This window comes from Balaenoptera acutorostrata, chromosome 19 (assembly GCF_949987535.1).
Source record: "Balaenoptera acutorostrata chromosome 19, mBalAcu1.1, whole genome shotgun sequence".
Taxonomy (NCBI): domain Eukaryota; kingdom Metazoa; phylum Chordata; class Mammalia; order Artiodactyla; family Balaenopteridae; genus Balaenoptera; species Balaenoptera acutorostrata.
Window position 1 is genome coordinate 49,544,748 of NC_080082.1, and position 13,594 is coordinate 49,558,341.

General features: G+C 56.0%; 1 protein-coding gene and 1 non-coding gene across 5 annotated transcripts; one reads left to right on the forward strand and one right to left on the reverse strand.

Moving 5' to 3' along the window:
• The first annotated feature begins 1,923 nt into the window (after window positions 1–1,923).
• On the forward strand, window positions 1,924–12,663 carry SCN1B (sodium voltage-gated channel beta subunit 1). 4 transcript variants are annotated; one of them, XM_007165105.3, is made up of 6 exons: window positions 1,924–1,945; window positions 4,692–4,858; window positions 5,526–5,766; window positions 11,142–11,283; window positions 11,867–11,938; window positions 12,026–12,663. In XM_007165105.3, exons 2-5 carry the CDS (start codon window positions 4,751–4,753, stop codon window positions 11,931–11,933), a joined length of 558 nt encoding a protein of 185 aa, XP_007165167.1. In that variant the 5' UTR covers window positions 1,924–1,945; window positions 4,692–4,750; the 3' UTR covers window positions 11,934–11,938; window positions 12,026–12,663. The 4 variants fall into 4 exon arrangements, with proteins under 4 accessions (XP_007165167.1, XP_057389396.1, XP_007165165.1 ...); XM_057533413.1 differs by lacking the exon at window positions 1,924–1,945 and adding an exon at window positions 2,629–3,020; XM_007165103.3 differs by lacking the exon at window positions 1,924–1,945 and adding an exon at window positions 3,418–3,480.
• LOC114237132 (U6 spliceosomal RNA) lies at window positions 8,019–8,122 on the reverse strand. Its single transcript, XR_003622899.1, has one exon. It is a non-coding gene; the product is annotated as a U6 spliceosomal RNA (small nuclear RNA).
• Window positions 12,664–13,594: the final 931 nt, after the last annotated feature.

The following is a 13,594-nucleotide window of genomic DNA, read 5'->3' on the forward strand; positions in this document are numbered from 1 at the left end:
AGGGAACTGAGATCCTGCATGCCCTGCTGCAAAAAAAAAGAATAGCACCTGTCTCCCAGGGTTGTTAGAAGTGAGTCGTTCTCGAACTTCAGCTGCATCAGAATCTCCTGGAGGGCTCTTTAAAAAGCAGAATGCCGGACCCCACCCTCAGTTTCCGACTCGGCACGTCTGGGGTGAGTCTGCTGAGATCCTGCGCTTCCAGCAAGTTCCCAGGTGATGCTGACTGTCTAGGGACCCCACTTTGAGAACCGCTTTATAAGGTTTCAAGGAGTTAATAAAGGTGGCTGCTTATAACAGGGTCTGCGCAGAGTAAGTATTCAATAAATGTTACTATTATGGCAGAAAAATTGAGGGGAGAAAAAAGTAAGTCGTGGTGGGGACCAAGTATGTACCAGGCTCTGTGCCACGGTCTGATGTTCATTTAATTCTCACAGTTACTCCATGAGATGGAGACAAACAAATGGTTACATGCCTGGGGCCACTCAGCAGGGAGGCAAGGCCTAGCCCCTGGTGTCTCCACATTTAGATACAAGGGCCCCCTTCAGGACCCCATACCAGCCCGTCCAGGTTGTGGCCATCTGGACCCCATCTTACCCTTGTGGAAATGGGCCTAGAGGCAAGGTCTCAGTCCAGGTAGAACCTAGGTTTGTCTCACTCAAACCCTGTTCTGGTTCCAGAGTGAGTGAGGAGGGGTAAAGAGAGACCTTTGACAAGTCAGAGTCAGGCTGTAAGAATCTTAATTGATGGCTTGGGGCAGAGGACTGGAGGAGGGGCTGCATGGGGCAGGATGGACCACAGGTGACAAAGGGCAGAGCCAGCCTCCTCTAACCTCTAGCTATGTGATCATGGCAAGTTACCCATCCTGAGCCTCAGTTTCCCACACCTGTAAAATGGGCATAATGGTAACACCCATCTTGTAGGAAGAATTAAATGAGTTAATATTAGTAAAGTGCTTAGAACAGCACCAAGCCCATAGTAGGTGCTCAGCCAACATCAGTTTGTAGAGCTGTCACTAGGTGCCCCTGCCTGGTGCCTACGACCTGTCCTCACTGTGCTTCTGCCTGCCACCCCCGATCAGAGGGGAGGGATCAGAACAGCAAGAGAGTTATTTTTTGCAGGGGAATTTCACAGCCTAGGAGGTGCTGGCACAAAGGCCCAGATCACAAAGGTATCTGGTGTTCCTGGCTTGGTGTCCCTGGCTTGCTCTCCCTCTGCCCTGGGCCAGCCCCACCCTTGGTTCTTCTCGCCTGGCAAGGCTGCAGTGGGGAGATTCTGGAACTTCACCCCACCCAGAACTGGAGGTCAGGACCTGAGGAGCAACCCTCAGCCAAAAGTCTCCCACCCTGGTCTTGATGGAGCCTCCCCACCCTCATCCTCTCCATTTAGCAGACAAGCCCCCTGCCATTGCCTGGCAGGGTTCCAGATCCACCTGAAACCAGCTGCATGACCCTAGGCAAGGGAGTGGCCCTCTCAGCCTCAGTTTCCCTGTCTGTAAAATGCGGATTAATAATAGAAGTGCAATAAATGTTTAGGGAGGTAGAAGTGAATCCAGCATACCAGAAGGGCTCTGTGCTTGGTGGTTATTTATTCATTTGACGAATATTTATTGAGCACCTACAATGTGACAGGCACAGTGGAAGGTGCTGGAGACGCAGTGGTGCACAGGACAGACAGTGTCCTCACCCTGGGGGAGCTTGTTTTCCAGGGTTGGAGGGACAAGCAGTGAATGGAGAAAAACTATATTATATAAAGAAGAGTATAATGTCAGGTAGTGACAACTGCTGTAGAAAAAAAAAACTAGTAAAGGAGGTCAAGTAAGGGACTGCGGAGGCAGTTTGTCCTGAGTGGACAGAGGGCCTGATGAAGGTGACATTAGAGCCAAGAGCTGCCGGAGGAGAGGAAGTGAGCCCTTTGGTTACCTAAGGGAAGAGTGGCCCAAGCAGAGGTGAGCAAGGGTGAAGGCTCTGAGGTGGGGATGATATTGGTGTATTGGGAACAGCAGGGGCCTGGACAGCAGCGGGGAGTGGCCGGGAGAGGGGAGTAGAAGATGACCTCAGAGACAAAGAGGGTAGCGGGGTCTTGAAGGGCCTTCCTCTTGAAACATGGCACCTCAAGTCCCCAGAGCCGACTTTCTGGTTTGGATCCAGGGTGCCCATCCTGCTTGAGAGGGGTCTGGAGTATTATGGGTAGCCCTAGCGTGACACCCCCCCATGCCCACTTGGGTTCCCACACAGTGACCTCCAGGCCGGAGTGCCAGGGGTCTGAGGGGGCGGTCACTTGGAGGTCCCAGCCAAGTTCCCCTCGAGATCCCATGGGGATGACCTCCATAATTTGAAGTCCGAAGCCCTGCCCGCAAACCGCTCTCCAAACCCTCTTTTAACTCTGAGGGTGACCTCTCCCAGACTCCAACACTGGGGCTCCCCGGAGTCTGGAGGGGTCGGACAACCAGACCGCGCGCCCCACGCCCGAAGCCGCGGTCCCTGCGCCACCGGGAGAGGCCGGTGCAGCGGGTGACTCCCGGGCCGCTGCGGCAAAGGCTGGGCAGCCGCGCCCTCCCCCCGCGGTGATTCATCCCGCCCCCTCCCTCTCCCTCCTCCCTCCCGTGGCCGCCGCCGCCGCCGCTGCAGTGCGCCGGAGACCGCGGCCCGCGCCCAGGCGCGCCCGAGCTGGAGCGGGGCCGGGGTCCGCGCACCTGGCGAATGTGTTCGGCTGCGCGCGCCAGCGCAACAGCCCGAGCAGCGGCCGCCGCCCGCGCGGCGGCGGGGATGCCCGGACACCGGGCTCCGGGGCTGGGCCCCCGGCGGTAACCGGAGCGGGGGGGCCGCGCCCCCCCTCCTCCCCCCCTCGCTGGTCCCAGAGCCGCAGCTGCTGCGCCCGCGCGCTCCCGGGGACATTCTGACCGCCGCCGGGTCCCGCCGCCTCTCGCCCCGCTGTTAATACCGGCGGCCCGGGAGTGGGGCGCAGCGTGCGCAGCGCAGCCATGGGGAAGCTGCTGGCCTTCGTGGTCGGCGCGGCACTGGGTGAGTGCACTGGAGGCGCGCGTGGCGGGGAGCACAGCCGGAGCACTGGCCGGGCGGCGGGATTCGCGCGCTGGACTCCCGGCCGCGGGCGAGGGCCGCCCTCACCCCATCCCCCGGCCCGGCTAAGCCCTCTTCAGAAGTTGTGCGCGCGGGCAGCGGGGTTCCGGAGGGCGCGGAGGTGCGGGTGGGCGCGAGTGGGCGGGGGCCGGGCTGGCATAGGTTGGTGGCTGCGGGCGCCCAGCCGGGGGCGAGGAAACGCGGAGTCAGCTGCTCCCGGAGCCCCGCAGGCTGCAATGTGACACCCACAGCCGCGGGAGGTGGGGGTTGGGGCAGGGGTGGAGGCGGCGCCCGGAGATTGGGACGGAGAGACGGAGAGACTGGGAGAGATGGAGACGGAAGGAAGGGGCGAGAGACACAGAAGAACTCCTGAGCGCTCCGCTGGGAGACTGGGGAGGTGGAAGTAAGGGGGGAGCCAAGAGAGAGGGATGCAGAGTGTGCCTGAGAGAGAGAGATTGAGGAGAGAGAGTTAAGAATCTGAGCGGTGGAGAGAGGAAAAACTTGAGCGAGGCAGAAAGAGATGGAGACACAGGTAGACACAGAAAGAGATGGAGTTTAAAAAGGACAGGGAGAGGTGGAGTGAGAGAGCGAGAGGCCGGGAGAGCGTGTCTGAGCCTGGGAAAAGGACACAAAGTGGTGGGACCTTTAGAGAGACCCCTAAGAGAGAGAAAGAGGGGGAGACAAAGACAGAGGCGCTCAGGGAGATGGAAAGAGACAGCAGAGGAGGAGGGCAGAAAACGCCAAGATTAACAGCGGAAAGAATCAGGGACAAAGGAAAAGCCCAGGAGCTGGAGAGACATAGCATTAGCTAGTGAGCAGGAAGGAGGTGGCAGGTAAGAATGTGGAGGAGGGACTCAAAGGGACTGAAATCCGGTGAGGGTGAAAAGGCCCTGGGGCAGGAAAGCGCTCAGAGAGTTTTGAGAAGCTAGTAGGAGGTGGGATTGGCTTCAGGAAGTGAGGAGCCTGGGAGCAGAGGGGGCTGAGGCAGAAGTTGGGGGGGGTGGTGGACGACAGGAACTTATGGGACTGGGGAGCAGGGCTGGAGTGTGGGTTTGCCCTGGTTCCCGTGCCCACCTCCTTCTCAGCCTTGCCTTCTCCCAACCCATTTCTCTGGGGCTGGCTGGTCTTAACAGAGCAATAATGGTAGAACTGACACTGCCACCTTGAACTTCTAACACAGCTGGAAATCTGGTCCCACCACCTACACGCTGCAGTATTTTGGGCAAGTGGCCTTCTGAAGAAGGGGTACTTGGGTAGCAAAGACTCTGAGCTACTGACCACAGTAACAGCCCTGTTGATTGGGGGTGTCCTGTGTGCCAGGCCCCTTGCGACCTTACCTACCCTAAAGAACCTGCCCAGCAACCTCCAGAAGCAAAGACGATCGATTCCCTCACCATTCACAGAGGGAAACCGAGGCTCAGAGAGGATGAGGGACTTGCCAAGGGCACGTAGCAGGTGGCAGGGCCAGGCTCAGCATCTGGTTCTGGCCATTCCTGATCATTATTGAGGGAAAACAGATGGTTTCCGAGGGGCCCGAGAACAAACAGCCAGCGAGCCTGGCATTGCCAAGGGTGATGGGTGCCCTGGCTCGACCTGAGCCTGCTGTCCCTGCAGTGTCCTCAGCCTGGGGAGGCTGTGTGGAGGTGGACTCAGAGACCGAGGCCGTGTACGGGATGACCTTCAAAATTCTGTGCATCTCCTGCAAGCGCCGCAGCGAGACCACTGCCGAGACCTTCACGGAGTGGACCTTCCGCCAGAAGGGCACAGAGGAGTTTGTCAAGGTGTGTGGGAGCCTGGCAGGGTTGTGGAGGGTGGGCGTCTGTGTGGGAGTTGGCGGGGACAGGGTTCCGGTAGGGGTTGGTTGGTTGTTTGCAATAATGTGCTATTACTGATGACCTGGATGCAAATTCCAGCTCCACCATGACCGACTGGTGACCTTGGGCAAGTCGTTGAGCCTCTCTGAACCTCCGTTTCCGCCTCTGTAAAGATGGGGGGCAGGTGGTCTCTAGCTCTGAGGTTTGCGTGAGGATTGATTGAGTTCCTGCACCTGGCACATGGTTGGCACAAAATCAATGTCATTGCCATTATTTAGTACGAGCAAAAATGTCTCAGATGGTCGTCATAGAAGGAAACAGAACTTTTTGGACCTCCTTTTCGCTATGTGTATTTTGAATTACATATGAGGGGGCGCCGTAAACTTTGAGGGCCTGCTGGAGAATTGGGGTCTACAGCAGTCGGCATCAGCCTGCCTCTCTCCCTGCCTGGGGAGCGTGTCTGGGGGCCGGGGAAGAATGGTAGAGAATGCAGGCCAGGAAAGCCGCATGGGGGCTCGGGAGGGTAACTGAGGAACGCGTGTGTCAGCATGTGTGTGTGTCAGGGCCCGGGACAGAATAGAGGTCTTGGTGGGGGACGTGGCCCAGCGGTGACCCCGCCCCCCCTGCCCCCCAGATCCTGCGCTATGAGAACGAGGTGCTGCAGCTGGAGGAGGATGAGCGCTTTGAGGGCCGCGTGGTGTGGAATGGCAGCCGGGGCACCAAGGACCTGCAGGACCTGTCCATCTTCATCACCAACGTCACCTACAACCACTCAGGCGACTACGAGTGCCATGTGTACCGCCTGCTCTTCTTTGACAACTACGAGCACAACACCAGCGTCGTCAAAAAGATCCACCTTGAGGTGGTGAACAAAGGTGAGTCCGGCCCACGGGCAGCCAGATGGAGGGACAGATGGCGAGTAGGGGACGGGTTGGCTCCGCGCCTGGGCAGCGGGGGCGGGGAGCAGCACCTCCTTCCTGGAGTCCAGCTCCGGCCTCCATTTCCCTTCAGCCACGGGGAGGTCACAGCGGGCCTGTCCCGTGGAAGTGCTGGGTGCATAACTCAGCTCTGCCACCTGCGCTGTGTGACCTCCAGGCGGGTGCCTCCCTGTCTCTGAGCCGAAGGATCGTCCTGTAGCAAACAGGATGATAACAGTATCTGCCTCTCCTGGTGTTGTTGGAACCATTCTTATGTCCCAGGGAGGTGGTGAGGACTGAGCGAGATGCTGGGTGTCCGTTGCTGGCGTGTCTGTCACAGCAGGGCCTCAGCACACGGGGGCAATGGTGGTGGTGCGTCTGATTGTCAAGTAGCCTCAGCCCTGCCTCCCTCTGTCACGTGGGGCAGGAGATAGGAGAGTGTCACCTAGAGCGGTGCTCCTCATATTTTACTGTGTGCACGAACCACTTGGCAGTCTTGCTGATGTGTCAATCCTGACTTAGCAGATCTGGGTTGGGCCCAGGATTTCATCTCCAATAAGCTCTCAGGCGAGGCCAAGGCTGCAGGTCTGGGCCCACACCGAGCAGCAAAGATCTAAGGTGTTGTTGAACCATTTCATCATTTTGGCTTCAGCTGCCTTGAACCCCTTTCCTGAGCTATCTTCTGATTGGGTGTAAATTGGAATTTTCCAGGGCCCTGTGGCCCATTGGCTTAGAGAGTCAGGGAGGTATCCCAGACCTTGGGCCACCAAAGAGCAGGGCAAGTGAGTCCCGAGGGGCCTGCAGTGCACACACATCATCACGGGCAACGTGCATTGGCCCACCCTTCCCTGAGAGGGGTGCTGGTTTCAGCGCCTTACATGGAGTCCATCATTGAATCCTCCCACCCACCCTGTGGGTAGAGGCTCTTCCTATCCCCATTTTACAGATGGGGAAATCGAGGCTCAGGGAGGTAAGATTACATGGCCAAGGTTGCAGAGCTGGGACCTGGATTTGAACCCAGCCAAGCCCGTGTGACTGTTGTTTCTGTTCTTGGCATGATTCACTATACTCCGTCAGCCAGAGCCTGTGGGTTTCTTTTGATAATTAACATTTTTAAGTGTATTATCAAAGTGATCCAGCAGAATTCAATTCAGGAGACATGTCTGAGCGACTCTTTGGCATAGGGCACTATGCTGGGTGGGCAGTCGCCCATGGTTGTAGATGATGGAGCCCTGCCCGCGTGAGCTGGGGGGACAGCTGTAACACAGACACCCCAAATACTGTGGCTTAACAAAATCTCTGTCAGTCCTGTCTCTCAAATCTGTGTTGAGGTGAAGGGTCAGGCGGTGGGGAGGCTCCACGATGCCCTTCAGGCACCCAGGTTCTTTCCACCTTGCGGCTCAGCCCTTGCTCACAATGCCGTCCTCACCTGCATGGTGGAGGCTGGGCTCACGCACACCCGTGACCTAGTAGAGTCTCTGTTTTTTAACGTTATCTACCACATTATACTGCCTCCCAGAGCCTGTGTTCTTTTTTTTAAAAAAATATTTATTTATTTATTTGGCTGTGCTGGGTCTTAGTTGTGGCACGTGGGATCTTCGTTGCTGTGTGCAGGATCTTTGCTGCGGCATGTGGGTTCTTTTTTTTTAGTTGCGGCATGTGGGCTCTTAGTTGTGGCATGAGGGATCTAGTTCCCTGACCAGGGATGGAACCCGGGCCCCCTGCATTGGGAGCACAGAGTCTTAACCACTGGACCACCAGGGAAGTCCCCCAGAGCCTGTGTTCTTATATTTACATAATGTAGAACTCTTTCTGTTATCTTCCCAGAGCCTGTATTTTCTGCATCCTCCACCATACCCTAGTATTTTTTATCCACCACATTATGGTACTGCTTTTTTAACATTACTCACTGTAGTGTAGTATTTTATATTATATTATATGCTATACTGTTTCACATTACCAAACGTATAACTTTTAATCATAATCCATCATACCAGAGTATTTTTAATGTTATCAACCATATTATCACATTTTTATCGTTAGCCACCATGCTACAGTATTCTAAAATATTATCAATCCTATTGTAGTATTTAAAATTTTTACTTGGTATATATTCATCATCACCAATCATACTGTAGTATTTTTTTTAAAGAAGATTTTGTTTTATATATCACTAGCCATGAATTTGTCATTAGTTATTACGACCGCCAAAAAATATGGAACACTTCATGAATTTGTGTGTCATCCTTGCACAGGGGCCATGCTAATCTCTGTGTCATTCCAGTTTTAGTACATGTACTGCCAAAGTGACAACATACTGTAGCATTGATATATTTTTTTTAAGTGTATTTTATTTTATAAATTTATTTATTTATTTATTTATTTATTTTTGGCTGCGTTGGGTCTTCATTGCCGTGCACGGGCTTCCTCTAGTTGTGGCGGGCAGGGGCTACTCTTCGTTGTGGTGCATGGGCTTCTCATTGCAGTGGCTTCTCTTGCTGTGGAGCACGGGCTCTAGGCACACGGGTTTCAGTAGTTGTGGCACGTGGGCTCAGTAGTTGTGGCTCGCGGGCTCTAGAGCGCAGGCTCAGTAGTTGTGGTGCACGGGCTTAGCTGCTCCGCAGCATGCGGAATCTTCTTGGACCAGGGCTCGAACCCGTGTCCCCTGCATTGGCAGGCGGATTCTTAACCACTGCGCCACCAGGGAAGCCCCGGCGTTGCTATTTTGAACATTACGTATCACTCTACAGTATTTTTTTCATTCCCCATGATACTATTGTAAGCATCACTGGCCTTGCTATATTCTTTTTTATTGTAATCCACTGTCTTACTGCAGTTTCAACATTACCCATCAGTCTGTATTGCCTCCTGGTAATGCTCCCTCAGCAATGAACTGAGTCATTTCCAAATGAGGGGCAGTGGGCGTTGGTGGTGAGACCTTCACTGACCTGGCAGGGGTGCAGAAGATGGTAGGAAGCACCTGGGGGTCCCCCACCAGGGATGGGGCTGGCAGCTGGGGACAAGCGGGCTAATTCTATTTGGTCACACCCAGTATGAAGGGAGCAGGTGTTGAGGTGAAGCAGTCGCTGAGGCTGGCGAGACATCCGGCCTGCAAAGGTGCAGGCTGGGCTTCAGATCTGGGGGCTGCCTGTGTGGGCAGGCAGGGGAAGCTCTCAGAAGATTGGGGGTTTTTGAAGAAATCAGAGGTCTCCCTAGAGAAGGTGGCTCTTCCCCTCAGTGTGACCCCTCTGCCTCAGTTCCTCATCTGTAAAGTGGAGGAGTCCCACCTCCTGAGATGTCTGTGTGGGTCCATGGAGACGGCACTGGACATATCCCAGCCATTTCCAAGTCTCTCTTTGGCTGGGGAAGCTTTCCAGAGCAGATAAGAGCTCGGACCCTACAGTCGGTTACACTTAGGGTTGAATCCTGGCTCTGAGTGCAGTCCTGGCTGTGCATCCTTGCCCAGCACTTTGCCCTCTCTGGGCCTCAGTGACCTTGTCCTGCAAATGGGCTACAGAGCCATACCTGTCACTATCCTAATCTGATTGGGAGAGCAGGAGATACCAGATTACCTAAATCCGTTTGGGCATTGAGTTCCAGGGGCAGGGGTGAGAATTCCGATGATTGAGCTTTATCCAACATGTATTCAACTCAGTGTGCTTCCGGACCTCAGCTGACGTGGGAATCCTGGACTGTCTCTATCCTTGGGGTTGTTTCAAAGAGTCAGAGAGATGCTCAGATAAAGAATTTAGCACAGAGCCTGGCTGAGAGCATGCGTTCACTGCATGGGACGCATTCGTGGTATCTTTGGAGTGAAAGAACGAACAAACAGACAGTTGCGGTGTGGAACCCTGTCCCCAGCTCCTCCTGCAGGCAAGCAGGGGAGAAGCATCCAGCCCTGCACCCCCCTTCCCTGTGGTCCACAAAGCATTGGTGCCATCTGCACCGGGTGTAGCAGCAGAAAGTGCCCACTCCCAGGGGAGGAAGACCACGTGGGAACAGATCCTGACCACCCAGAAGGAGGGGGCCAGGGATGCGGAGTGGACACCTGTGAAATCCGGCCGAGGACGCCACAGTGGCCTTCCGCTCTGGTCCCCTGGCTGAACGCGCTCCCTTTACAGTTTAAATTTAGGCTCAGTGAAAGGAAGCTGGTGTTGGCAAGAGCCAGGGCTGCGGAAAGGATAGAGGGTTTCCAGAAAACGTCAGCGAATAGCCAACACTTAACACAGTGCTGACTGTGGGCACATCCACGCATGTTACAGATGTTAACTTGTTTTCTCTTCCCAGCAACCCTGTGAGAAGGCATGAGTATTATCATCCTTATTTTACAGGAGAATAGAGGCCCAGAGAGGTGGAGTCTTTTGCCTGAGGTCACACAGCTAGTAAGAGGCAGAGATAATTGAACCCTGACAGTCTGGTCTCAGAGCCCCTGCTCTTAACTACTGTGCTGTACTGCCCCAATAATAACAGTAATAATATTAATAATAGTAAACATGTATCAAATGCTATGTATATGTCAAGTACTATTCTAAGGATTTTTAGAGCTTGTTTAATTCTCACAACACTCCCATGAAAGAGATATTGTGATTATCAACTTTTTTTTAAATCATTTTTTGTTGTTGTTATTTTTATTTGGGGATTTCATTTTATTTATTTATTCTTGGCTGCGTGGGGTCTTTGTTGCTGCGTGCAGGCTTTCTCTAGTTGCGGCGAGTGGGGGCTACTCTTCGTTGCGGTGCGTGGGCTCCTCGTTGCAGTGGCTTCTCTCATTGCGGAGCACAGGCTCTAGGCGCACGGGCTTCAGTAGTTGTGGCTCGCGGGCTCTAGATTGCAGACTCAGTAGTTGTGGCACGTGGGCTTAGTTGCTCCGCGTCATGTGGGATCTTCCTGCAGCAGGGATCGAACCCGTGTCCCCTGTATTGGCAGGCGGATTCTTAATGACTGCACCACCAGGGAAGCCCTCCACTTTTTATAGATGGGGAAACTGAGACCCAGAGAAGTTGAGTCACTTGCCCAAGGTCACACAGCTGGCAAGTGGTAGAGCCAGGATTTGAACCTTAGTCTTCTCCTTGTAGAGCTACAACTCTTGGGCACCTACAACCACCTGAATGACACAGAGGCACTCTCGAGTTACACAGGGAGGCAGGTTGAGGGCGATCCCGAAGCCCGTCCAAAGCTGGTTATTGAGAATCACAGTAACAACGATAACTCTAGGGAAGCAGCCTGGCCTCATTTGCAGACCAGGACCAGGGAGGTCAAGCCACTTGCCCAAGCTTGCACAGCAAGCTCAAGGCACACTCAGGCTGCCACCTGACCCTGCCTGACCCCTGCAGCCAACAGAGACATGGCGTCCATCGTGTCTGAGATCATGATGTACTTGCTCATCGTGGTGTTGACTATATGGCTCGTGGCAGAGATGGTTTACTGCTACAAGAAGATCGCCGCTGCCACGGAGGCTGCTGCACAAGAGAACGCGTGAGTGGGGTCGCTGAGGAGGGGGAGAGGCGGCCCAGGACAGCCAGCGCTTCCCGGAGGGGAGCATGAGCTGAGCGGGGAGGTGGGCAGGGGAGCAGCCCAGGGCGCCATCTGCCAGTCCTCCCCAGAGGGGACCATTTGGTGTCAGAGATGGGATGAGGTCCCAGCCCCTCCCTGCTCAGACTCTCAGCCCCCACTTCTGTCAGGACCCAGGGTTCAGGCCCAGCATCCTCTGCCCCAAAGATACAGGACTCCAGGCCCTAGCCCTTTTCCCCCCCAGGACCCAGGAATCTGAACCCCCCCCCCCAGTCCCTGCTCCCTCAGACTCAGACTCCAGGCCCTCAACCCCTTTCCCCGCTAGAACCCAGGAGTCTAACCCCCCAGATACCTCCTCCCTCACATTGAGGACTCCAAGCCCCAGCCTGGGCTTCTTTTGGATCCCTGGGATCCAGCCAGCCAGCCCCCTCTTCTCTCCGACTGGAGCCCTATGCACCTGGGACAGAGACCTCAACCCTCCTTGGCCTCCGGGGGGTGGGCCAGACTGACGGCGGGGTTGCTGTACCCCTGACCTTTGCCCCCACAGCTCGGAATACCTGGCCATCACCTCAGAAAGCAAAGAGAACTGTACGGGCGTCCAGGTGGCCGAATAGCCCCGGTAAGGTGGCTGGGCGGGCAGGGGCTGGAGGGCCTGGGAGGTGTCAGCCATTAGGTGCCTGATGCCCTGTCTCTCCCTCACCTTTAGGCCCTGGGCTCCGCCTCAAGGAAGAGCCAGCCCTAACGGGGAACATCCGGGCACAGCCTGCCCCCAATGGGGGTTGGCCATTCCTGGGCCTCCACAAGCCTCAAAGTCCTGCCAACGGAGCCTCCAGGGTGGGAGGGGGCAGGGGGCTTGGCTCACACCCCTAATCCAGCCTTCTTCCTCCTGCCCCATCACCCGCCCGTGCCGTGCATGATGGGTAAAGCAATACTGCCGCTGCCCCCATCCCTGCTTCTGCTGCCTGTTTGGGAGGGGGGCGGTGAGGTGGGGGCAGCGGCTCCGCACCCCTCTTTCTTGCTGATTTGCACACATTGGCCGCTTTGGACACGCACTACTGGGGCCCAGCCCCTCCCTGCCCCCTCCCCGCCTGGTGAGGGTTATGATGGGCTGGAACAGCTTGGGGCAGGGGGTTCTGGAACCCACTCTGACCCCCAGTGACATTTCCCCTCCTGCTTCCTCTGGCTGGACCTGGGGTCTCCTCTCCCTGTGATGCACTCTCGCCCCAGCCCAACCCGCCCTCTCTCACCAGCCTTGGATTGTGGCCACTTCGAAAGGGGCCCATTCAGCCTCGTCTCTCTTTACACAAGTAGTTTTGTTCATGAAATAAAGATTCTTGGACTTGATTCATAGTCTCTCTCGTGAGCCCAGTCACCTTCTACACCCCCTCCAGATCCAGGAGCCTCAGTGTTCCTGGGGACCCGCCCTCCAGGGCAGGCAGCAGGGCCTCTCCACACACATACGGGGATAAGCTGGTGGCAGTGTCTCAGGCTCAGCGCCTGCCTGAAGGCTCAGCGGGTGCAGCCACTTGATACTTGATTAACGTGTTGGGGTCTGGGGAGTCATTAGCTCAGCGGGGACCAAGAGTTTCGAGGGAGCCAGCAGGAGCCAAGGAAGCAGACTGGTAGCCGGTGTCAGGGGGGTGTGATGAGGGAAGGAGAGAGAGGGCCATGAATAGAGAGAGAGGAGGGGAGGCTAGGGGCTGGGCAGTGCCAAGGCTGCACCAGTGTGGCCCCCTGTGGGAGGCTGTGGCTCTGAGTGCAGGGGGTGCGAGGGGTGAGCGGGTGGGTCCGATTGTACGGGGACAGCGCATCTAGGGTGAGCAGCTGTGGTCTGTGTCTGAGGGCATATGGCTGTCCACAGGCAGGTGTCTGCTGGTGATCCTTGTGTGTCTGGGTGTTTATCTGGCCCTGGGGTCTGACGTGGATGACTCTTGGCTGCTGGCCAAGAGTGTCTGATGCGGGACAGTGTGTATCTGCCTCTGGACACTTCCGGCCACTTGGCCTGGGCCTCAGCACTCAGTGCTGCCTTTTCCGGGCCAGGTCCCCATCCCCCCCCCCACAAGCCGCGCTCCCGTCTAGGACTTCCCAGCTCCAGAGGTCATTGCTGCTGGCGGCAGAGAGGCTGCCAAAGCAAACCAGCCCCCGTGACTTGTAGGAAAGCAGCTGGGTGGAGGGGGTGGGGTGGGGAGAGCAAGGGCGGGGGTGGGGTGGGGAGGGAGAGCAAGGTGCGGGGCAGGCGTCGTCGGGACTGGGGCTGGGCTGGGGACACTGGAAG